We start from the raw sequence: 26347 nt of genomic DNA, 5'->3' as shown, positions 1-26347 counted from the left end.
GACGCAAATAATTTTTTGTGGTATAAAATAATTTATTGTTTGATTAAGTGCTGATATCACGATGGAAATAGTTTTTAAGACGTGTCTTGGCAAAAATTCATTATTGTGAAGATGATTGGCAGATGGGTAAAAAATATGACAGCCATTGAGTTACATAAGGTGCTTATGGAAAACAAGACATCGAATGACATGTGTGGATTCTTTTGTATTAGGAAAAACGATGGAGGTTTTCTGATGATATGATAAATTATTATTTACGAAGCTTGTAAATAATTTTTCATTATAGATAATATGTTATTAAGCTGATATATAATTATTTATATATGGAATATTACTTTTACTCTTCCAATCGAAAAACAATGACAATCAAAATTACAAGGCAATCAAAAGCAGTGGTTTACTGATAATAGACATTAGTGAACGTATAATAGAAATCATAGATTTGTTACACAAACCGATAAATTTATATTATATTATATATATATAATATATCATGTGTATCATATTTCCATTAAACAGTTAATATATCATAACACCTGACTCCAATATCTAAAATCCACATAATACGTCCTGTGATTCACGTACATTTTTATCTTGAGTGGATCTTTCAAACCTTGACAAAAGTATTACTTTAATATTATTATCAAATTAAAAATAATTGTTTGTTAGTTATTTCTGAGAAATGATAATTTATCTTTATTTTCGTAATATATTTTAGCCCAAAAGTTGTACGAGATTATTTGGAACAAAACGTGAGATAACAGAATTAATTTAGGCTTATAAAATTTTACTTTGGATATTGCACATGGAAAGTTACAGATTTGTTGTGAACTGGTCATTATTTTATTATCCGTAAAATTTTGGTTAAATAAATATTAAAATGATATTTATTTAATTTTAGCTATTGAAAAAAACATTATTATAGTTCATAGTTTAGATAAACAATGGGCACTCTAGAATTGAAAATTGTTAAGAGACAAGCAATTCAAATTTTGTTAAGATAATTAAAAATATTATTAAATTTTATTTGTATAATTTATAACAAAAAAGCCGGAAAGTATCGGTTGTATATAAATCAGAAATAAATCGCTCATAAATGTACTATTAATAATTATATTATTGTATTTGCAATAAAATCATTTGATTGCTATGATGTTACACGTTTATTTCTTGCAAAATTCGCAAAGATGTGCTATTTATATAACTGATTTCATAATAAAGCTAAAATAGTTATGTTATAACGAATGTTTACTTGAAACATACGAATAGATTTTATTTGTATTTGCAAAGATTTTGCTATTTATTTTTGATCGGGGATATAAAGTAAAAAAAGATAGAGATGGGTTATAAAAATTTAAGATTAAATATTTTTTTAAGTCGAAGATTTACTAATTTAGCCATGATTAAGAACTTATTTATAATATTAATACGAAATTTATGCTATTTTAGTAAGAAAGATATAAAAATTCTGATGAACATAAATTTTGATTCATTTCTATAAGCTGTTATTCTCCAATTTGTTATTGATTGGCTCAAATTTGGGACTGAAAATCAGAATAAAAGTTTTAAATCATATTTTTTCATAAACGACTATTTTTACTAAATTTTTGGGTCTGAATTTGTAAAAAAAAACTCTTAGGTGATAAAATTATAATTCGATATAAATATGCCATATAAATTAAATTAGCTCTAACAGGCAATAAGAAATAATTCAGACAATGAGAATTATATAGTATAGAATTATGTATTATTATTAGTTGTTAGAATATATAATAAAAATGCAATTGGTTCATAAAATAACAAATCAATAAAGCTAAAATAGTTATGTTATAACGAATGTTTACTTGAAACATACGAATAGATTTTATTTGAGTTTGCAAAGATATTGCTATTTATTTTTGATCGGGGATATAAAGTAAAAAAAAGATAGAGATGGGTTATAAAAATTCAAGTTTAAATATATTTTTAAGATTCACTAATTCAGCTATGATTAAGAACTTATTTGTAATATAAACGCAAAGTTCATGATAATTTAGTAAGAAATATATAAAAATGCTGATATAAATTTCAATTTATTTCTATAAACTATTATTATCCAATTTGTTATTGATTGGAGCAAATTCGGATCTGAAAATCTGAATACCAATTTTAAATCACATTTTTTCATAGACGACTATTTTTTACTAAATATTTAGGTCTGAATTTGTAATAAAAAACCCTTAGATGATAAATATATAAATCAGTATAATATAATATAATATCTCTTGAAAATTAGATTAGCTATAAACAAAAGCTCTAGACAATGAGAATTGTCGAGTAAAATTATGTATTATTATTAGTTGTTAGAATATATAATAAAAATGCATCTACTTCATAAAATTAATAGAACGAATTCTTAAAATTTGTCTTCTTAAATGACTTGTTTGATAAATATGTTTATTTTATTAATCAAGTGCTCTATATTATTGTTTACAAAATTATTTGAAGTGACAAGGATTGCCATTTATTTTTGATCAGGGGATAAAGTAGAAAAAAATGTAGAAATAAGTTATAAAAAATTAAGTATGAATATTTACTAATTCTGCTACGAAATTTTTAACTTATTTGTAATATGAATGCAAAGTTTATGCTTTTTATTAAGAATGATATAAAAATTCTTTTAAAAATATATTTGAATATTATGCATATGCAAATTCGCAGGTATGTAATATACATATATACATATATATATATATATATATATATATATATATATATAAATAATGGGTAGTGCTGCCCTAAGGCAGGTCCGTGAGCTGAGTTAAACTCCAACTCGATTCAGGGAAGAAGTAGTGTGAGAGTTTTTCCCATTTCGATTTCACACCGCAGTGCCCGAGATGGGCTTATTTTCAATTGGAAACATATTATGATCTATATCCTCAATTGAAAATGGACATCGCGATATATATATATATATATATATATATATATATATATGTGTGTGTGTGTGTGTGTGTGTGTGTGTGTGATTTTTAGTTAATTCTTTCATTGGTGGTGAAATGAAAAAATAAACCAAAGAATTTATAACAAACTTTCGGAAAAATTTTCAGGAGATACAGCCATAAAATTCAATGGTATTATAGTGCATTTCATTCAATTAATAGAAGTCATTTATAAAAGTGTAACTATATAGAATGTTTAAATTGCTACAGACGCTATATAATTAAATTAAATTAAATGAAGGCTCACCTTTAGCCCAGCCAGTAACGACATTTCCCAAATAAGCCACCTTGAACTCGGGGTCAGGCGTGCTAATATCCAGACTGCTGCAGTGTTTCCTGACCAGGCGCCTAAGACCGCGTGTGACGGCGTTTACCGCCCTTCGGCCTGGACCAGCGCTCGCCTGCATGTGAGCATTGGTACCAATAATCTCTGAACGAGTCATGAGGTCACTTGGCAATTTCACTTCTGTGTTTTCAATTGCACCAGTTTCACTATTCACATTTGAGTTATTTGTATTACCACAATCTAAACGCTCGAACGATTTAAATAATTCTGTCACTTTACGATCGCAACGACAACTTAATAATAACGCGTCTACGGACTTGGAACGCAATATCTGCGGACGCTTGAACTGAAAGCGACGCACTGTTTTGTTATTATTGTTGGTAATGCACTGTACTTGTTTTATGGTGGACTGAGAATCCGTCTTGCCACCACTACCGAAACTTGTCTCAGTGTTGTCCGCTGAAAGCGAACGCTTCTTCGGTTCATCAGAGGTATTTTCGGGTTCATCTGACTTTTTGGATTCCTCATTGTTCTCGTCACACTCCAGCAAGTTCATCAAATCTATCCGAGGCGCCTTGGCCTCGAAGATTTTACCACATGAGTCTACCTCATCAACTGCCTTGTGTTCCATGCTGTCACGCAGCTGCTTGTTCGTTTCTTGTTCACCCATCTCAGAGCGCGTAAAGAATGAGACTACGATGGCATGACCTGTTCTAAAAGATATTCACCACTCTAAACAAAAATTGCAAATGTTGATCTAATCAATACACAAGTTGTCGCGAATTAACCGAGGCGCTAAATGCCGCACTCGGCGAAGATGTTCCGTCGCCAGGATCTCGATGAAAACTGTTCGGATCGTTCGGACGGATCGCGTAAATAAACACTTGTGATCGCCGATCCCCGCGCGCCCGCGCCAACGCCGTGCGATAAAACTTATGAATGGATCATGAGACAAGGAGACGCGACTCTGGACGAAGTGCCTCTGCCTGGTTGCTGGCTGCTTACCTGTTATCGCCCGATGATTGTATCAATTGTAGAGATTGTTCGAATTAATATTGAATCACCGTATATGTCGCATGGTATTCCACTCTCTTTGTTACTTTGATCAGGCACAATGAAAACCAACGGAAATGTACTGCGCTTTGAGGTGGGTTCTCTATTTCCGCTACGATTCTTGTTTGACGTCGGTTACAGGCATCACATTCTGTGGACAGAAAAAACAAATATATAACATCTGACATAAATGAAAGACAAATTTATTCTAAACATTTTTCCTTAAAGCAAATTGCATTAAGGGGCACAACTAGTGTAACCGCCTAAAAAAATGTGATTTTTGGGAATTTATATTAAAAAAAACTACTTTATCAATCATTTCTTTGAAAATTTTAGAAATATATTTATACATGCTTTAAGAATACATAGTAAAATTTTTGAAGAAAAAAATTAAATATTTTTTAAGTTATCGTCGATCTCCAACGGCGCGACAAAAAAAGGCCCTTAACTGCTGCAGTGATTCCGGCCTTCTACGTGGATGAAATAAAAAAAATAAAAAAAACAATTCTCGTTAAACTAGATAATATTGTCTGTAAAATGAACTACGATAAAAAAATAAATCGAATATTGATAAAATGGCGACGTTTTAAAAAAAGGTCGAATTTTACCCAAAATTTAGGTCGTATTTCGACTGCCAAATTTCGATTTTTGATCCGATCAAAAAATCGATAGTTCATTTTACGGAGAACTATATACAGAACATGTAAAAAAAATTTGATAGTGATCGGATCATTCGTTTTTGAGTAATCACTGCAGCAAATTCGGAAAATGCTGTTTCAAGAAAAACGCGTTAAAGATAAAATGATCGTTGTACTATATACTATATGTATACTTTTTAAATAGCTGTAGCTCAATTCGATATCGATTTGAAATTTTAATATGTTATTTTTAAAGGTGTAATCATAGATAAACAAGTATAAATGGGTGTAATCTACCGAAGTATGAAAAAAAAAACAAAAATCGATTTTTTCAAAATTTCACACTAGATGTGCCCCTTAACTGCTTGATACGTATACTTAATCAATAAGAATTGAGTTTCAGCTTTTTAGATAAAATTCTCAAATCTTCCAATTGATGTCTTTGAAGCATACTCATAACATCAAAATTGTATAAATTAAATTATTTTGTTTGGCACAACATTTCATTTCGAAATCAATATTTCGGATTATGAAAATGTATTTAATTTATATGTGGATGTCACCTGTAATCAGTAGAACATATAGGCATATATTCTGATAGGCATATATAAAGGCATAGATTTTGATTAGAATCGCCCAAATGCGCCGCGAAATTCCAAACATTGGTGATTTTTTATATTTCAACCGCTAACCGTAAGTCCTATAATATTTTAGTATGTTTAGAATTTCAGCCTGTGAAATCTATCATCATAAATAATATAATATTTTAGTCTATTTTAGTATAAAGAAAAGAAAGGAGTTGAGTAGAATTAGAATCTGGAAAATAGATAAAAACTAAACAGTAAGACTGTAAACAGTAAGATGAAAAGAATGAACAAATTTCAGTTGAAATTTTAGTATGTTATTTTAGACAATAAAATCTTTTGTCATGAATAATGTAATATTTGATCTACAATACTTTAGTATGTTATTTCAGATTATCGAATCTATTGTCATGAATAATATAATATTTTAGTATATAATATTTTAGTATGTTATTTTATACTATGAAATCTATCGTTTAATCAATATCATCAAATAAATACAATATTTAACTACCAAGAAATGTCCCGGCCGATCTTTACTAAGAACTAGCAAACGCGATTTCCAACCAATAACTTTCGAACAGTTTTTGAATTTTTAAAATTGATTTAAGATTGTGAGCTAAAACATGGACAAAAATTCTTATAATTTCTGTTAATTGTAAAGAAACGGCTAGGCTGATCATTGCACATAACTGATAAACGCTAGATTTTTATCGATTTACATAGAATTGCTTTTAAATTTCTCAAATATGTTTTTGAGAAAACGTTGACGAAAGGCAAAAAATCGGCTGACATGCACGATTATACTTGTAATAAATCTGGTCTCATACGATTCAGAACGATTTGACGCGTCGAGAAAATTAGCTAATCCGAATTTTTGCGCGACAGTAAACCTTCCATATTTAACAAAATACGATTTTGACTATAATAAATTACTATAGGTACTTAAATATAGTACTGATACAATATTTCAATATAACATTAATAAAACAATGTCATCTTCATTATCATATTTAAGAAAACGAGTTATATTGGTTGCTACATAGAAAGAAAACGCAACCTGTTTTAGTCATTTTTTTAATCTAATTGAATCGCATATATTTACACATGAGACGACGCAAAGGCGTAAATATTATAACAATTAACAATAATAACAACGAAATGTTTTTATAACAATGCGTAATGTCCAAAATAAAAACAATGTATTGACATGAAGTGCATATGATTAACTCGATTAGTCGGCAAGGTCAATAATTGATAATATTAGAAGGAAATATATATATATATATATATATATATATATATATATATATATTTCAAAGTAACTAGCAGCCCATTCGTCGAAATAAAAAAGGTATAAAGTATAAAAACTTTTATTTATACGTTTCGACACAAGATGCGTGTCATCATTCAGCAACTACAACAATTTGAAAATTTTATTAACTAATATAAACACCAATATAGATTAATTATAACATAGAGAAACATTATACACACCACAGGACAAAAACACTCAAAAAAAAACTTTATTTTAAAAAATTAAACTGATAACATATTAGAAAAAAACATTTTTGTAGAAAAAATTATGAATAACTAAAAGATTTGAAAACTAATTTGACTAAAAGTTTTAAAATTTAACATTGTGAGGCAAGAAACACGCCCATACCGAGCAACATACTCGACTGTAATACATATATATTATATATATATATATATATATATATATATATATATACATATCTTATACTCGTATATAAAATCTCCTGTAATGGGGTATGAAAGGATAATCCTCCTAAACGATTATTCGGATTTTGATAAATCTTTCAGAAGTTTGTTAAGAAATTTTTTTAGGATTTTTTTAATTATAGAAATGTAGTAAGATTGTAGAAATAGCTAGAAAAAATTTCAAAAAAACTCTTATCATTGATTGACATTGAAAATATTTGAGGCGTTGTTTGACATTAAAATCAAATGAAAACTGTCATTTGCCAAACATTTCTATTCAATTATGAGCTAAGACAATATTAAAATATAATATATTCATGATTATGAATAAGAAAAATGTAATGTTGCCGTTACATTATTGTTGCCGAAAAGCAGCTGAGATGTGCCAAAAATTAAAATAATATAAGATAATAATTTTTAACTAATTGGTAAATTTAACTAATTGGTAGACATGGGTACAGGACAACGTGTCGGGTCATCTAGTATATATGTATATATATATATATATATATATATATATATATATAAAGCTATTGGCCTGCCTATGTTAATTTCTTGCAATCCACTAAAGTAAGTCAAAGTATCGTACGCTATGTGGTTTTCTCTATAAACAATTAATGCAAAAACTTGCAAAACGATGTGTTTGTAGTAATCAATGAATGCACTTGCGATTATACAATATGTTTTCACGCCCATGTATGCCAGTTATTGCGTTTGTCTATTGTTTATATGCCGATGTAGCATAATTAGAGAGATATCAATGCAAAACTAGTAAATCTGAGGCTCCTTCATGCGTTGAATGAATTAAAAAAGTGATTTATATCATCAGTTAAAACATGAGATATGCTATAAATTATTTTTATAAAGTAATAAAATGTATACTATTTTATAAAATTTTTAAAACGTACGGTAGAACAGAGAACAAAAATGTATTTTATTCATGTGTGAACGTCAACTGTAATCAATAGCTACCTACGAAATAAGGCAAAAATTCTGATCAGAATCGCTGAAGTGCAGGGTGCAATTCCAAACTTTGGAGATTTTTTATAATTCAATCGAAGGGCTTATTATTAATGTTAGTGATGCCAGCCCGTTGTTTTGGACAAAGGTCTAATTTGATTTTAAATAATTATATTGTGAAACCCAGACCAATTACACATATCAAACAAACCACTATCAGACTATGTTTAGTAAAACTCCTAGCTAATTCATCATTGTAGAAACTTGTTTTTTTGCTGAAATGTGGTTTATTGTAGATTGTGCTTGTTTTTCAAAAATTTGTCACCTGCTCCGTTCTACCCCATAGGCGGGGTAAAATGAAACAGATAGGAGACAAACAAATCCAATGCAGTATGTTAAATTTTAAGGAAATTTACGAAATAATAAGAAATAAGAGATATAACACTGTGTATAACCTTGATCTGATAATTTGTCAAAAATATTCATTAGCAGAGTTGGAATAACTATTTATTTAACTAGTCTCATGTGTTGTTGCTTTTTTTAACTTAATTTACTTTTTTATTTACTATTGTTTATTGACTATACTTTTGCCATGGAAAACTTTAAGGTGTTTTTTTTTACACCACATAGCTTGAGCTTCTATAGAGACTATATGCAATAAGTGTTGGATCAAACTTAAAATTAACAATATACTTGATAATATAATTAATTAAATTAACTTAAACTTAAACAAATATACCAATCGAAAAGTTCACTTTTAACTTGTTATTGACATTAAAATTTACATTTTATTATAGGAAGATATTAATTAAAAACTATAAAAATAAAATATAATGAATAAAATATGAAATGATATGGAATAAAAATGCGCAATTTAACATACTTTCGGTATTCATTCCGTTTAACACTCCATTAATTTTTATTCATTATATATCTATCAATTTTTAGCGATATTTCTAAGAGTCATGTACGCTATTAAATAGTTTCCAATAAAATAACTAAACCCATTTTATACATAAATAAATACGATATGACCGACATTTATAATAGTTGTGATTTATTAACAATTTGATACGCAAACTCTTAATTCCGAGTACCTTTTATATTTTTAATGTCTTTATTTTTAAAGAATTCTCTTCTATGTAATTATTCAGCGTAAATAATTTTGTTGAATTTAGATTAGCACAGTTTCTGGTGCTTTTGAGTCATCATAATAAACTGACATTGATGTCAAATGATGAAAAGATAATATAAAGGAGCGCTAGAATGCTTGATGGGCTTGAAAGAATGGCTTCAAGAAACTTTGCGAGGAAAAGTTCACAGTTACATGACCATGACCAAGAAACAAACTATTGTTATTCTAGTGACATAATATTGTAAATGAATATATATATATATATATATATATATATATATATTCTCTGGATTAGTTGTGAGAATATCAATTCTGATATAAAGCAGAAATTTAAACATTTTTTTACAGGTAGTGTTTCTATCCAAGATCAAACGTCAAAAATATCTAAAATAAATAATTTGTCTAACAAATGAACTGAATTTTTCCGATGTTTATTAAACCATGGAACTTTTTCGCAAAAACAGTGCCAGCAGCATTTAATTAGTAATACGAATCAGATATCCAATTAAAGAACACGTGCGAAATAAATTTGATTGGGTGTATATCCGATCATTTTACACCTGGGATGATAATATTTATACTGATCGACAAAATGAAACACAATAATTCTAATTGAAATTGCTTAAATATATCTAATAATATAACATGGCTGTAATTAACTAAAATTTGTTGGTAAAATACTATGAAAATTAATCATTAAATTGCTTAAAACTATTTTTTTATTCATGTCGATTATCTGCATATATCAGGAAGTTTATGCAACTTTATTTAATGTATTAACTAAGTGTAAGTTAAATAAAAAAAAGAGTTTCACACACACGTTCACAAGAAATGATGAGACCGAATCATTGGCACTCGACTGTTATCTTATCTGCCGTAACGCACTTCCGTTGCATTTGTACGGATTTGCACCCTAGTTTGCGCCCAAAGAAGTTTTACTTCAATAATTTTTATATTGGTAACTTTTTCTGTAATGAAATATATACATATAATAGTTGTCCACTATGAACATTTGAAAAACTTCCTTAACACAAAATTCAATTGGAATCAAATTAGAATATACTACTTTATAGATCACTATAAATATCGAATTATAGAAGAGAATTTGCCAAAAACACATAACTGATTTATAAAAGTAATTTATATTAAATAAATAAATTGCTTAGATTTATTTCAGCTACTAAAGATGTATTTAAAATAACTTTAAGGGTAGTTACAAGTAGTTTTTGCTAACGGCCAAATCGGTTAGAGGATTTCTTTGTAGTTGCTTATTGAAAAAAAAAGATGTTTTTGATGAAACTTTGTACATTGATACATCTCATTATGCTAAAAAATTATAGGCTACAAAAAATGGTTTGGAATAATAGGATCAAAATTTACCATGACAATTTCAATTGTTCATTATTTGAATTCTTCTTGAATAAGTCAATCATTTATAAGTGTGTGCAATTTTCCTTAAGGCTATTCATAGCTAGAGTAATTAATAATTTCAATTTCGTACGTTAACTTTCTCTAAGTTGTAAAAATTTACTACAAACACAATATTACATACTTGTTTATAAAAAAATCTATCTAGACGCAAATATGTACTATTTCAAAGATCGCTAAATATTCTTTTATGAGAATAAAATTTCCTAAAAATAATTTATGCTTTATAAAATTAGTAGATTACATTGATCAGTTGTTTAGATTTACTGTGGCTTCTTAAGATGTATGACTCAAAATAAGTTTAAATCGAGTTACAATTTGATATTATCAAAGTTAGCTAATTATTCACAGCAAAATTAAACATAATTAAAAGCACGTGTTAGTAATTTTTCCTGTTTATAAAACTGACGCGATGCATGGTTCGATTATATAACAAGAAACTGTTTAAGCAATTACAATAGCCAAGAACAATGGGCAATGGTCACGTATTTGGTAATATATTTGATGTAATGTCTTGATGGTTTGTTGTAAAATTTATTATTATTATCCATTAAAATTTAAACTATCGTAAAAATTTAAAACATTCAGTATCGTCATGAAGCATGCTGATAAGAGAAACATATTACGCCAAATTCGTAGAAAACTGATTCGTAATTTATAAAATTTTGAGGCTCTAATCTAACTTACTATATTTATATTTTAACCTTAAAGTTTTAATGCAAATTTACTTTGCATAAGATGAAAATAAACATTTTATTTAAATCTCCTATTACACTTTGTCATGAAATATTATAAGTGAAACTTTCTTCACAGAGTATTAAAATAATCGTTAATCCTGAGAAATTAATTTCTCGGTTAATTGTTTGTTTTGTCCACAAAGCCTGAATGTTGCTTTGAATGCATCTGAAATGCGTGTTGTTCCCAAAACGATAAAAAATTAATTTTGCGCTTTCACCGGCTTTATAATCATAATTATTATTTTAAACATAATGTAGCATTCTCATTAACAAATTGAAACAATTCACGCCGGGTAATAAATGTGAGAAATCGAGACGATTTGCTATTGAAATCAGATTGTGGATAAACAAGAAGAGAATAATTAACAGTTCAGTTATTGTCGCTTTGTTAATTGATTCGATAATGATATTATTTGAATATTTATTGAACACTAGCTGAAATATTTATAAAAAATATAAAAACTTGGATGCATACAAATTTTTTGTTATTTCTTCATATAAAATTGTACCCAATTTATTATTGTTAATTTAAATAGGAGATTCATCTCTAGATCCAAATGTCTCGTGTAAGTTTAGAATAATATTGAATATCATCAACTAAAATATATAGCATAATATATAAAAAAACTGAGACCTATATGATTGTACGTTGAGACATTTAAAATTTATAAATGAAATAAACTTTTTATTTTATCAGATGTGCAGTGTATATTCGTTTATCCAGATGTATCAACCATTTGAAGCATTTAGAAATCAAATTTTACATACTTAGTGTGTAATATTTTTTCTTAAATACTACTGATGTTTTTAACTAAATAAATGATGTACAAATAATTAAATATGTGATTAATATTTGTGATTATTTAAAAAAAATAATCCTAAATATTAATAATAATTAACACAGTATATTTATTTCCAGATCCAGATGTCTGCTAAAACGTCTAAAACAAGGTCATTATTACTTAAGATACCATAATAATGAAAAAAATCTTGGACACATACATAATTGCATATGTATGCATTTTTTTATTTTTGCATCTTTTGTTATTTTGTTGGGTAAAATTTGTATAATGAATATTATTGTTGATTAATATATCCCTGGATTCAGATGACGTAGAACATTTAAAATGACATACAATGTTTTGGTTTATTATTATTCCTAAAATCATCACAATAGCATAAAAAACTTTGAAAACATTGAATTGAACATTTGTACATTTTAACATATTTTTATTATTTTTGGACTTTTAATTTCGTATTTCGAGTTTAGATTTACTTAGCTACCTTAATGTGTATAATACAAGAAACTTATAAGGCATGTTAAATTTTTGATATTTTTAAAGTTAGTAATACTCACAAAAAATTACACATATCTAAAAGCTCTCGTCTTAGTAATTTTTTCCTGTGTACATATTAACATATTTTTATTATTTTTGGATTTTATATTTGATATATAATTCTCTTTTAAATATTAATGTTAGCTGCTATTCTATTATTTTTGATATGAAATTGTATTTTAAATATTATTAGATCTATTACTAGATCCAGATGACTGGTGGTGAATATTCTAGATTATTATATTACATAAAATATTCACAATAATATAAGGCAAACTCAAGCCCAAACATAGTTGTACATTTTCATATATTTTGGATTTTATGTCCAATATAAAATTTTATCCTATATATTTAATAAAATAGTACATTCATCCACAGATCCAATATCTGGTGGAACGTCCAACATCTGAAGTGAAATCTATCATACATATCATACTGCTTGATACCGACCGAGGTTCCGATGAAACCAGAGTCTACGGATTAACATCTCAACGTTTACTCTCGCAGATTTGAATGCTTACATAAAAAACAACATATAAATGATATATATGTATCATATTAAAAATAACTCAAAATCTATTTATATCCCCCTGCGTAGGCTATTTCGAAACGAGACAAAAATCAGAAATAAAGCAAAATCATTAGTCCGAAAAGATACTGAACCGACGACAGTGATTCTCTCAAAGATTACCAACAAATGTGTTATTACAATATGATGTCTTGAAATAGGTTTACTGGCGTATTTTTGTTTGCTGTTTTTATCTCATCGCCGTGCTTGATATATGACGTCAGAAGAAGCCAGGTTTTAGCAAAAAAAAAATCGGTACACAGAAAGACAGCAAACAAGTTCTGCTCCTGAGGCGTGCAAACGGTCACGTCGCTTCATAAACAATTTTTTTTTGTCAGGGATGATAAAAATTAAAAAAAAAACAACGAGTGTAATAATGAGATTATTTAGTAATTATTTTAATATCATTCTATATGGCTTGTTTAGAGCTTGACTTGACATGTTTTAGGAAGCAATACCCACGACCTGACGTGACCTGTTATCATACTGATTGATACCGAGCTGACCAAAGTTGGGATATAATCTGAGACTAAGAATTGCTAGCCCATTTCGCTGTATTAAATGGTGTATGTATGTACAGTAAAACCACAGTAAGACCATTTCCAAGAAATGGACTAAAGTTGTTCCAAAAAGCGTATTAAGCGGAATGGAGACAATATGTTTTAATAAGCAGGGAACCGAGGTAGGTAGCGTATTATGCCAACAACTATATTGAGCATAATATTTGAATTGAGGCTACTGGAGTTTTTATTAAATATGTTGTCCTCCCCTGGTACCTGTAATCACCTCTACTCATTCTTATTATGCGTAGCAAAATAAAAAAAATATTGAAATATTCTCTTGAACAATATCCATCGTTATTATTTTTATTATTTTTCCTAAAATGCACCACACATGTATATTTATAAATATTAGGACATAATGACAGTAAATAATTCTTGGAAAACATTTACCTGCGAAAGAACTTCATCTGTATGCTTAAATTATGTAAAAAGCACATTTTTGTATTCACTATATTTTTGTACGTGTGGTAGATAAATCATTTTGCAGTCATTTAGTTAATAATTAACATTCATTGTGATTAATATTTATTTATGTATCGTTGAAAATGAACTGAGTAATGGAGTGCCATTATTTTCCTAATTATTTGTTAAACATATTATATGATTGAAGATAATTGTATATTCACGAATAATTGCTCTATGTAGTAATCAATTTTGCTCATGCCAAGATTGTATATATACATATATACATATATACATATATATATATATATATATATAATTGACAATATTATTTATGACTATTTTTCTGAATAATTTTTTTTTTAAAAAAAATTGATTTAATTTTTCATTTATCAATATTTTTAAAATCAAATTATCAATTACATATAGATTTTCGTAAATGTATAAAACAATTTTCGGTGTTTTTTTATTTTACATTTTTTCATTTCAATAGAAGCTCCAAGAATCCTGCGAAAATGAGAATCTCATCATATTTGTAGCAAATGTTCATAATGCTGTGAAATATTTTTTTTCGGAAAACAAATGAAGCATTTAGTTTAGAAAAATGAAATTAAAATATATATTTATATTCGTGTATATATAAATATGCGAGTGTGTTTATTTGTATGCAAAGTCTATTTAAAAACGAGCTCCAGTCAATATGGGCGCAATATTGGTAGTAAAGGCCCAAGATTCAAATATTGGCGCCACAATTCATGCCACGATTCATGTTACTGGAAAAAATGTTATCTCTATTTTTTATGAATATATTGTTTTTAAAATATAATAATCGTGTTTTTACAAAATTTAAAATACCTCTGAAACGAATGAAATAAATTTCCATTTCTACTAAAGGATAAATAACAATCAATGTCATAGTAACGCATTTTTCATCCGATTATTATCGAATATATTCATTTAAGTATCTTAATTAAAACTCTATGATTATAATAATAAATCTTGGTGCGCAGAATTAATTACATGCATTAAGCATCCAGTTAAAGAATGTCGCTAGGAAGAAAAACTGACTTGGTAGCTAATCTGTTTAGTTGTACGAAGACTCTTCTTACTTCGCATTTGTTGAATGTTGTCCAGTATGCAAATAAAGTAATTACTTGGATTTTTTGTGTACCTACAAGACTACCGCATTGGCTTTATGATGTTGACGGAATAATTAAATGATTGAAAACTCGTGATGTATATCAAATTGTAAAACACTAATGTTTTGGGCGCGATAAACTGAATCTACGATTTAAATGATATACAGAAAAAAATTATTTTTGATTTCTGAACTTAACAATACGGTAAAACTGTATGTATGTGTAACATTTGTAATTAACTATTATAATAATGATTATCGTCAAAATTCTCATTGCTCTCTAGAATACAACCACGAATCGAATTTTTCTGATAGTCTAATTTTGCAGCAAACGTCGTCTAGAATGAACATCATTTATATTAAATTCCATTCATATATTAATTTGATTTCAAAATTTTCAAATTAAATACTTTTTACCATTTTTATTAAGAGTATTTTCTACTAACTTCTACTTCCTCTTAACAGTAGTTCCTGCTAACTTATCCTTTTACTAACAGTTTTAAAGTATTTCTGTCAATTGGGTTTATTGTACTGCCTTAATAATTTAGGTGTTTTATACACTGAAGAAGAGTTGAATTTGGAATCGAAACGTGTCGAAGCGCATTGCAAACAATTTTTGTTTAAAAAAAGAATTTTTAATAATTATTTGGATGGATGCTCGCCCAAAAAGCTCCTATGTTTATATGTATGTATGTAAGAATATATATATATATATATATATATGTATGTAAGAATATATATATATATATATATATATATATATATGTGTATGTGTGTGTGTGTATTTATGTGTGTGTACGGTATACAAAGTTCTAAAAAATATAATAAATGAATTACTATTACTATTATCAAACTACACACATACAAGTTGCAAAAAGATATATTACATAGCAAAGTCAAGAGATACATTGTACAAACATAGTAGGTACATATATTAACATGTTATTACCTTTCGATAATACTTAAAGACAAATAAAAGCAATAAAGTGCATTTCTTCATATAGATAACAACTATGTATAAGTATGCATATACATAAATAAACTACTTTATATTGGACGATAATGAGAATTAGCAAAAATTGTCAGTATAAATATTTGCGGATACAATTTAAATTAATTTATAACATATTATCTCATAATCTTAAGAAATATTACTGATAATTATAAAAATATTATTAATTGAATGTACTTGATTTGCATAATTAATTCGACTAGACTAGATTAATCAACAAATGTACTATTATTCTGAAGAATGTTGCAAATGTTGCAGAAAGTTCTATTGAACTTCAACAATTATCTTTCAATTTAAGCCACTTGCACTATAAAGTAAATGATAAATATTTTCAATTATTACTCATTAAGGAAAAAATCATTAGGATTGTAATTACAATTTGAACTGCAGACAAAATACTGAAATATCTTAGGTAGATTTTGAAAAAATGCATTATTTCTTACGTTATTTAAAAAAATTCTTTCGAAAAATATTTTTTATTCCTAAAAGATTCAGTAAGAACCGATCTAAGGTAAAATGAACCAAAAATGTGTTAAAAACGAATAATATGATAAAACTAGTTGCAAGTGGCATTTTGCCTTATGCAAAGCTGCAAGAACTTCCCGATAAGAGTAAATAATCAATTTATTCACATTTTTTTATATTTTTATTTAGTTAATATATGATCTACCTGTCCAACTGTTTACCTGTCATTTTGCCACGTGCTTACCTGCCTACCTATCAGAAAAATTGTATCCATACAAAGCACATACTACACACACACATTCATTTTTCTAAAGTATGCAAAAATGTTTAGGAAGTCTTGAAACGTGATTCAGTGAGACCCAAACTAAGTAAAAATGAACCAAAAATGTATTAAAAATGATAGATATGATAAACTAGTTGCAAGTAGAATTTTGACTTGCAAGAACTTCCCGAGGAGTGTAAATAATCGATTTAATCATTTTTTTATTTATATATAATCTATCTGTCCAACTGTTTACCTGTCTACCTATCCTGCCTACCTGTCTACTTCTTTGCCAGCTTACCTGCCTGTCAGAAAAATTGTAGCCATACAAAACACATAACACACACATTCATTTTTCTGAGGTATGCGAAAATGTTCAGGAGCTCTTGAAACATAAAGATATGCAAAAATGTACTTTTTCGATTTTTGGACGATTACTAAAACTTACTCTACGTGACGTTAAAAATATATTTTAAATTTGACTTTAATAAGAGAATTATATGGTAAGAGAAGTAAAATATAGTTTTTTAATATGATTCAAGAAACGAGTATTTATCATAAACAAATGACATCGTTAACACCTCATTGTGTACGACGTGCTAATAAAAATATTGATCACAACAAAAACCGTGTTATTTTCAAGACGAATGCGAGAAACGAGATTTAATACGCGCTCAACATATTATCTCTACGATATCCTTTTATAATCTTAAACACATGCTTTGAACGTCCGCTAGTTTATCATAAACAAAACAAAATCAACAAGTGTAGAGTGTATTAAAACATGAAAATTATAATCCATATTAACATAGTTGATCGAGGTTCTAGACTTCTAGAAGTTCTTCTATGCGATGCGATTGCCCATAGCAGCGATCGGCAATCGGAGTGGGTTGGCGTGCCAATAGTAAATCTAGGCAGCGAGATTGTTCGGAAATATGGTAAAATGTTGGCATACCAAAAATGGGAGAAGTTGGATGTAAACTGATCAGATGATCTATTGAGGGTTTGTGGTTTAGTTATTTGATATAGAGATTTTAGGAGAGAAAGCAATACACAATACAGAAATAAATATAAAAGTGTAACCAGGATTTCAACATAACTGGAATTGGAATAAAATTAAATATTATTAACATCCCGTAGGGTAAGTTATAGTAATGAGCCAAAAATCGAAAATGAAAATTTTTGCATATCTTCACGTTTCAGTGGTTTCTGAACATTTTGGCATACCTCAAAAAAAATGGATGTATGTGTGGAGACAATTTTTCGTCGACGATTTCGGGCGTTTGGATAAACCGATTTGAGAAATTCAAAAAGCAATCGATTCCTATTGATAGGGAGATGTGCTGACTAGTTTTTGGCAAAATCAGGTCCAGCCGTTACGCAGATACGGAGCAGAGAGTGCAGATTTTGAGAGAGCGGATTTGGCAAAACAATTATTTTTGGAAAAAAATCCGATTTTTTCTTTTAATTTTTTTGTTTATCGAAAATAATTATTAAATTATGGATTAAATGGTTTTAAAATGGGGAAAATATCTGTATGAAAACTTTTAAAACAAATATGTACTAGTATTCTTGAGAAAAAGTTAAATAACAACTATCTGATGATCTATTGATGCTTTATGCCAAGGTTATACAATAGTGATTTTTCAGAATAGAAAACATTGTATAATATGAAAATAAATAGAAATGCCTAATCAAGATTTTACTAGTTGGAAGAATATCTATTTGAAGCATTTAAGCAACTAATGCTATCAGTTTTAAGAAAAATGTTGAAAGTAATCATCTATGGTATGATTTATTAAGAATTTAAGATAGAATCTTCTGATAAACATATTCTGTAGATAGATAGTATGAAAATAAATAGAAGTTCCTAATAAGACTTTTCAGAAACTAAAATTTGGAGCGAATTGATTTAATGAAATAAATGCATAATGTTTTCCTACAAGGTTGATTGGGAAATTCAGAAACATGGATAAATATATGGAAAGTAGTTTTGAAATAAAGTTATTATTTTTATAATATTTATAAAATAAAGTTATATTTGGATAATGATTATAAGTTATGAAAATAAAGTAAGCATAACTGTTTTTAAAAGTAGAATGGAGTATATTAATCTTCTACAAAATGAATAAAAGCATCACTAATACAATAACTTATTAAATTCTCATCGTTACCTATCTATGCTAAAATAAATACTAGTAAATATTAATAACAAAAATCTACACAGAACAAACAGATCGAGATCTTTCATAATGATCACAAAAATTCATATAGGCAGTGTTAAAATTCTTTAAAAAAAATTGCACAATGCTGTAAAAGTCTTTCATAATAATCACAAAAATTGATATAGACAGTGTTATAACACTTAAAGAATTGCACAATGCTGCAGAAGTCTTTTTGTTTGAGCTTTTATGAATGAAATTTCTGGAAATTTATATGAAAATATGCTTTTCTGAATTACGAAATATAATAGCGTCAATTTAATTACATTTGAATATTAAAAGTTGTAGTTAAATTTTCGATTTTATAAAAAAATGTAATATAAGATACGTAGAATAGAATTATGACTCTATTGTAATGTGAGGCCGAAAAAATATGATGGTAATAATAATTGGAGGATATTTGTGAAGTTATCAATTATATAAATTATTTACTGGAAAATTGTAAAATAGTTTTAGTAGTATTAAATATGAATTTAAATTTACTAAAGAAGTTATAAAGATCACAAAGTTGTCAGAAACGTTGGGGCTGGAATAAATGAAGAAGATGGATTTAGAAGAAAGAAGAATGAGTTAAAAATGAAGATATTGTAAACGAATTAATAGAAGAAGTATTTGATGTAAAATAATGCCTTGACTTAGAATTTGGAATATTGAGTGAATGAAGAAAATGAATTAAAAAAAAAAGATTTTTTTAACTTTTTAAGTCGAAGGTTGGTCAATTTCCTCTATAATTTCCTATAGTTTTCTATCCCTGTCCCATAGCCACCTCGGTAGTTAGACATGGATTCCACTTTAATACTGTTGTATAAGATCGGCCTTTTTTCAGACCTCACGCAGGCAGACGCAATGAAGCGTCCAACGGACGTTATAAAACTAATAAAATAAGGTGATATTATGTAATTAAGCGCAATGACACAAGACTTGGCCGGTTGGGAGGATGCCACGGACGCGTGCTTCGCCTTGCCCGCGCTATTAATATCGAATCAACCAGATTCGTATGAACAATCGCGGTGAATGACAAAAGGCAAAACGTGTCATCACGTATGGGATTATAAGTTGAAAAGAACAAGTATCGCAATCAGAGACTAAACACTGAAATTAAAAGATACTGGGAAAAATGAATCAGAAGCATAGAATCTACACTGCGTGGACTGCTAGTCCTCTTATGTTTTCCATTTTATAAAGTGTCAAAAGATAGAAGAGGGCTGTGATGTCACTTAGGGAACGAGCGTTGCCGACAACCGTGGAACATTACCGAATGAGTTTTATTCGTGTTACACTACATGAACTGATTTTTTCTTCACAACTACTTAACAAATTCAAGCATAAGATTTAATTTTAGGTTAAGGGGCACAACTAGTGTAACCGCCTAAAAAAAGGTGATTTTTGAGAATTTATATTAGAAAAACTATTTTATCAATCATTTCAAAATTTTAGGAATATATTTATACATGTTTTAAAAATACATAGTAAGAAAAAAATTAAATATTTTTTAAGTTCTAATCTTAATCTCCAACGGCGTGGATGAAATTAAAAAAAAATTCTTGTTAAACTAGATAATATTGTCTGTAAAATGAACTACGATAAAGAAAAAAAATCAAAAATTGACAAAATAACGGCGTTTTTTAAAAAAAAGTCGAATTTTACATATAATTTTAGTTGTTTTTGGACTGCCAAAATTCGATTTTTGATCCGATCAAAAAATCGATAGTTCATTTTACGGACTACTATATAAAGCTGATTGAGTTCAGGGTCTGAACATAACTTGAATGAAATTAAGGATTAAGAAATAAGGTATAACTAAAAAAATGATGATGAACCATGTGTTGCTAGAATTATAATAAATTCTAATAAAGACTACAAACTATATCATATAGTACCATGATGTAGTTCTAACTTTTAGATCATTTACAAATGAAGGTATAATTACAATAGTAATTTCCATGTAATTTTTCCAAATCAAAAAAAATTATTTATAATTAAAGTTTAAATCTAATTATATAATAAACAACTTATCACAAATTTGGCGACACAAGAACTTTTGACAATAATGAACTAATAAAAAAATAGTATTTTTAAAGGTCAAGTAAGAATCTTATTATCAATACTATTTTACAAAGAAACAGTTGAACAGAAACATAGAAATATTAAGAATTATATTAATTTAAAGAATTATATTTCTCTCGAAGAGGTTGAAAACTCATTTTAACACGTTAGAATTATAAATCGCAAGAACTTGCCTTATTAAACCATCAAAGGTAAATTTCTACTCTTTCCTTCCGTCCGCTTACAAGAAATAAAATTTGCAGTCTTCAGTTCTTTGTCGTTTTCTCTTAGATCAACATTCACTCTCTAATTATTTTTTGAAAGATATTAATATTCTGTGCGCATCCGAATAAGCCTATTTCTTCTGATCCTTCTAAATTAAACTAATTCAACCGTAATCTTGGATTTACAAAGACTAAACCTTGCGGTTTCGGATGGCACGTGCATTTCTTATTAAACCGTCAGCATAAGTGTTGTGTGTCAGGATGTCCTCTGAAGACATTACTGTTCGCGAATATTAATTAGGTGAAGCAAAGGAAGGACATTCGCTCGTACAAAACAAATAAACATTTTCAGCACCTTGGGGACCAATAAGCTTACTGCGACTTATAAGTTTTGTCTTACGAAACCGAGGTATTTGCTATATTAATTAAGATTATTTGACCGTTGAGAAGAAGAAGATTTCCACGAAGATTCATTTATTATTTTCGTGGTATAACAATCCAATTAGTTATTTAGAAATATCATTTGTCACTTTTCACTCATCACATCAAGTGATCTGCAACATATGATACAATCTAATTAGAAAATGTTGCAATAATTTTTTCATAAATAAAGCAATTGGAAAAATAAAAATCATCGTTTGTTATACATTTTTTTCACTTAGTATCATATTTTAATAGGTGTTATGAACAAATTACGTGAAATTTCTATTATTTTCGTATACAGTGATTTGGTATGGTCATCTCATATTGAAGGCAGTAATTTGAAATAATAATGGTGCAGTTAATTTAATGTGATAATAACGAGAGCTTTTATTAACTTCCCGTAGTGTAAGTTGTAATCGAAAAAAATCGAAAATTAAAATGTATGCATATTTTTACATTCTAAAGTTTTCTGAAAATGTTGACATACATTAGAAAAAATAGATGTAAGTGTGTTTGTTTGTATGTATGGATATATCGCCTTTCAAGTTCAATCGATTCAACCGATTTGAATCATTCAAAAAATATTAGAGGTATACAGGTAAACAGGTAGAGAAAAAGAAAAAAAAAATCGACTGGTAAGTAAGGTTGGCAGTTACAACTGGCAGACATGTACACAGCAGACTATACAGTCAGGCACATAAATTAGAAAAAAAGTAGAAAATGAGACGTGTAGACAGATATACGGGTATACTGATAAACTGTAAATTAGGTAAGCTGGTAAAAAATTAGACTGGTAGATAGGTGAACAGGTGGATACGTAGATAGGTAAATAAACGGACAGGTAGACAGATAAATAGGTACACAGGAAGTCTGATAAACCAGAAGACATGCGAACAAGTAGCTAGGTAAGCAGGTATACAGCAATAAATGTAAAGAGGTAGGCAAGTGGACAGGTGGACAGGTAAATCATTTATAAATTAAAAAAATCGATTATTTACACATATCGGGAAGTTCGTGCAACTTGGCATAAGGCAAAATGTCACTTCAAACTAGCTAAATTTATTTTAAAAATTATTCAATTTCAATTATATCAATTGAAAATTAATGATTTTCAATGATGGATTTCAAAATGGTGTTAAAAATAATTACATATATTTTGTCAAGATTTTACCGGTAATTTTTTAGAATCCTACGGGGCAGAGGTAATAAATAATACCTATAGATTATTATAAGTGAGACCAATAAGAATTAGGTAAGTAACATGCAGATTTGAGTATAAATATATATCATAAAATGAAACTTAATGAAGTTATTCACTTTTTATAATGACAGAAGGATCAATTACAGTCCACCAATTAAATCACGTGACCCCCACCATGACTAAAAAAATTCAAAAACAATAAATTGTAATTCAAGATCATATTACTCAAGTTATCATCTTTCATCATTAAAATTCGACTCGCAAGCAAATTATTTTAAACGCACAAACTAACTGTTAACGCAAACAAACAAGAGCATAGTAAAATTGCAACAGAACATCAGAATGGCTGTATATCTTAAAATGGGCGTAAGATAACACGCTTTATTCCCGATTTCTAACAGAATATCGCTGATCTACATACTTATCCGTAGAAAAACGAAGGAATGCCGGTGCTCGTCTTGCATGACTAACGGCAGAAAACAAAATGAAAATAATTGAAAAGATGCAACAAAGCGATAGATAGGTACTCGGTACTCGGTACTCGGTACTCAGTACTACTCGAATGAATGCTTTATATACTATATACGAGACGATGCCCGAAGCGGCTCCTCCGTGCGTGTGTTTAATCTCTCGTAATGCATAGAAAAGCATCATTTAATTACGTGAATGATGTTTAACACGATCCAGACGGAGCACAGATAATAGAAGATGAGTTCTGACACATTACTTCGTAGAGCATGGGTGTCAAACTAGCGGCCCGCGGGCCGCATGCGGCCCGCAGCAGATATTTTTGCGGCCCGACTGCCCGCATATGTTGACAAATGATAATATGCAATAAATAACAATTCGATGAGGAAAAAAATGAAATATTCAACTGCTAAGTAATTAACAATTACTTTAAATAAATTAACAATAATTACATTTAATTAAATCAACAATAAATTATTGTTTAACAAATAGTTTATACCGCATAAAGTTAGCCAAACCCTCGCACTTCTCGAGTGTTAGTCCCAGCCTTTATTAATTATGATAAATTTTATAAATTTATGCTAAACTTTAATTTTTTTTTTATTGATATAAATTTTAAGGAAATTTTGATCAATGATATTGGATCCAGGTTGATTCATGTTGTTCAAATAATAACCACTGCAAAGCAGCAAAATATTTTGATGGCAAAACAACGTTTGCCGGGTCAGCTAGTATATCTTATATATAAAAATGGAGCTCTCTCTCAAATGTCTAAGTAAAAATCGAAAACGTCTAAACCGATTTGGCCAGTCTTAGTCTTGAAAAATTCGTGCCAATCCAGAGAAAGTCCAAAAGGTGAGATATTATTCCAAAATCGCGTAGAAACTTTACATTTTAATTTGAAAATTTTTGTAGAAGCGTAATTCGAATAAAAAAATAGACGGTGGCTATTACGTGAAATGTCAAACGTTCTTGAGATATGGTGTTCAATTACTTTTAATAGGAAGTTTTACGTGAATATTTACGACAATATAAGTCGAAAGACCAAAAAAAACTTGGATTGGATTATACAATACTGTTTTCTATAGAAAGTATATAAAACTTCCAGTTTGATTGTATTGACAAAATATCGGTAATCTTTGAAAATCCATAATAAAAGTATTTTCTTCCGTTGGTAGTTATTTAGCATTAGTTAAAAATGTAATTATTATTGTAAAATACCTTTAAATTAAATAAGGTTTTAAACGTGTCTGCCACCTGGCCGTTCCAAGTTGGCTAAAAAGGTGTAGATAACGAATTTTTGAAAGACATCAAAAAAATACATTTCTACAATGACTGGCAATTTTACTGAACGTAGTCAGATAATTGTTCGTTAATTAATCGAATGTTACTTGAAACTTCGTAACTTAAACATTTCAAGAAAAAAAAAATTAAAATAAAATTATAACAATTTTTTTTCCAAAAGCAATTATTTTGTTAAAACAAGCAGAGAGTTCTTTGAATCATTCAAATCGGACGCTTAGTTCTCAAAAACTGCCATTTTTGTACATTTAGCTCTATTGGAATATCGGAGTATCGGAGTATCGGAATGTCGGAGTATCGGAATGTCGGAGTATCGGAGTATCGGAATGTCGGAGTATCGAAATGTCGGAGTATCGGAATGTCAGAGTATCGGAATGTCGGAGTATCAGAATGTCGGAGTATCGGAATGTCGGAGTATCGGAATGTCGGAGTATCGGAATGTCGGAGTATCGGAATGTCGAAATATCTGAATGTCGAAATATCGGAATATCGGAATATCTGAATATCTAAATATCTGAATATCTGAATATCTGATATCTGATACTGAATATCGGAATATCGGAATGTCGGAATATCTTGAATATCTGAATATCTGAATATCTGAATATCTGAATATCGGAATGTCGAAATATCGGAATATCGGAATATCGGAATATCTGAATGTCTGAATGTCGAAATATCTGAATATCTGAATATCTGAATATCTAAATATCTGAATATCTGAATATCTGAATCTCGGAATATCTGAATCTCGGAATATCTGAATATCTGAATATCTGAATATCTGAATATCTGAATATCTGAATGTCGGAATGTCGGAATGTCGGAATATCGGAATATCGGAATATCGGAATATTGGAATATCTGAATATCTGAATCTCGGAATATCTGAATCTCGGATATCGGAATATCTCTAGAAATTGATTAGAATATACATTACTTAGCAAAACAACGTTTGTCGGGTCAGCTAGAATATATATATATATATATATATATATATAAAGCGAGAGATTTTGCTTCAGATGATAAATAATATGATAAAATTGTTCTTGGGCATCAATCCAGTAATTAAAAACAGTTTTATTGAAAAAAAATGTTTTATTCAGAAACATACGTTTCGGGTCTTGATTTGACCTTGATGGGATGGATCTATATATATATATATATATATAGTTTAATTTGAGTTT

At 28.5% G+C, this 26347-nt stretch overlaps 1 protein-coding gene across 1 annotated transcript in view; it reads right to left on the bottom strand.

Annotated features, from left to right (window-relative positions):
• Window positions 1-4260: 4260 nt before the first annotated feature.
• The window catches only part of LOC113370552, a 368301-nt gene continuing 346214 nt past the window's right edge, over window positions 4261-26347 (bottom strand). The window contains exon 5 of the mRNA XM_026611235.1: window positions 4261-4471. Within this exon, the coding sequence (XP_026467020.1) occupies window positions 4317-4471 (155 nt within the window). The 3' untranslated portion in view covers window positions 4261-4316. The remainder of the gene's footprint in view (window positions 4472-26347) is intronic.

This window comes from Ctenocephalides felis, unplaced genomic scaffold, assembly GCF_003426905.1.
Source record: "Ctenocephalides felis isolate EL2017-DRISC unplaced genomic scaffold, ASM342690v1 CF-g0.4_SCAFFOLD_01492, whole genome shotgun sequence".
NCBI lineage: Eukaryota > Metazoa > Arthropoda > Insecta > Siphonaptera > Pulicidae > Ctenocephalides > Ctenocephalides felis.
The sequence above is the reverse complement of the archived record's forward strand: the minus strand, read 5'-3'. Positions and strand labels throughout refer to the sequence as shown.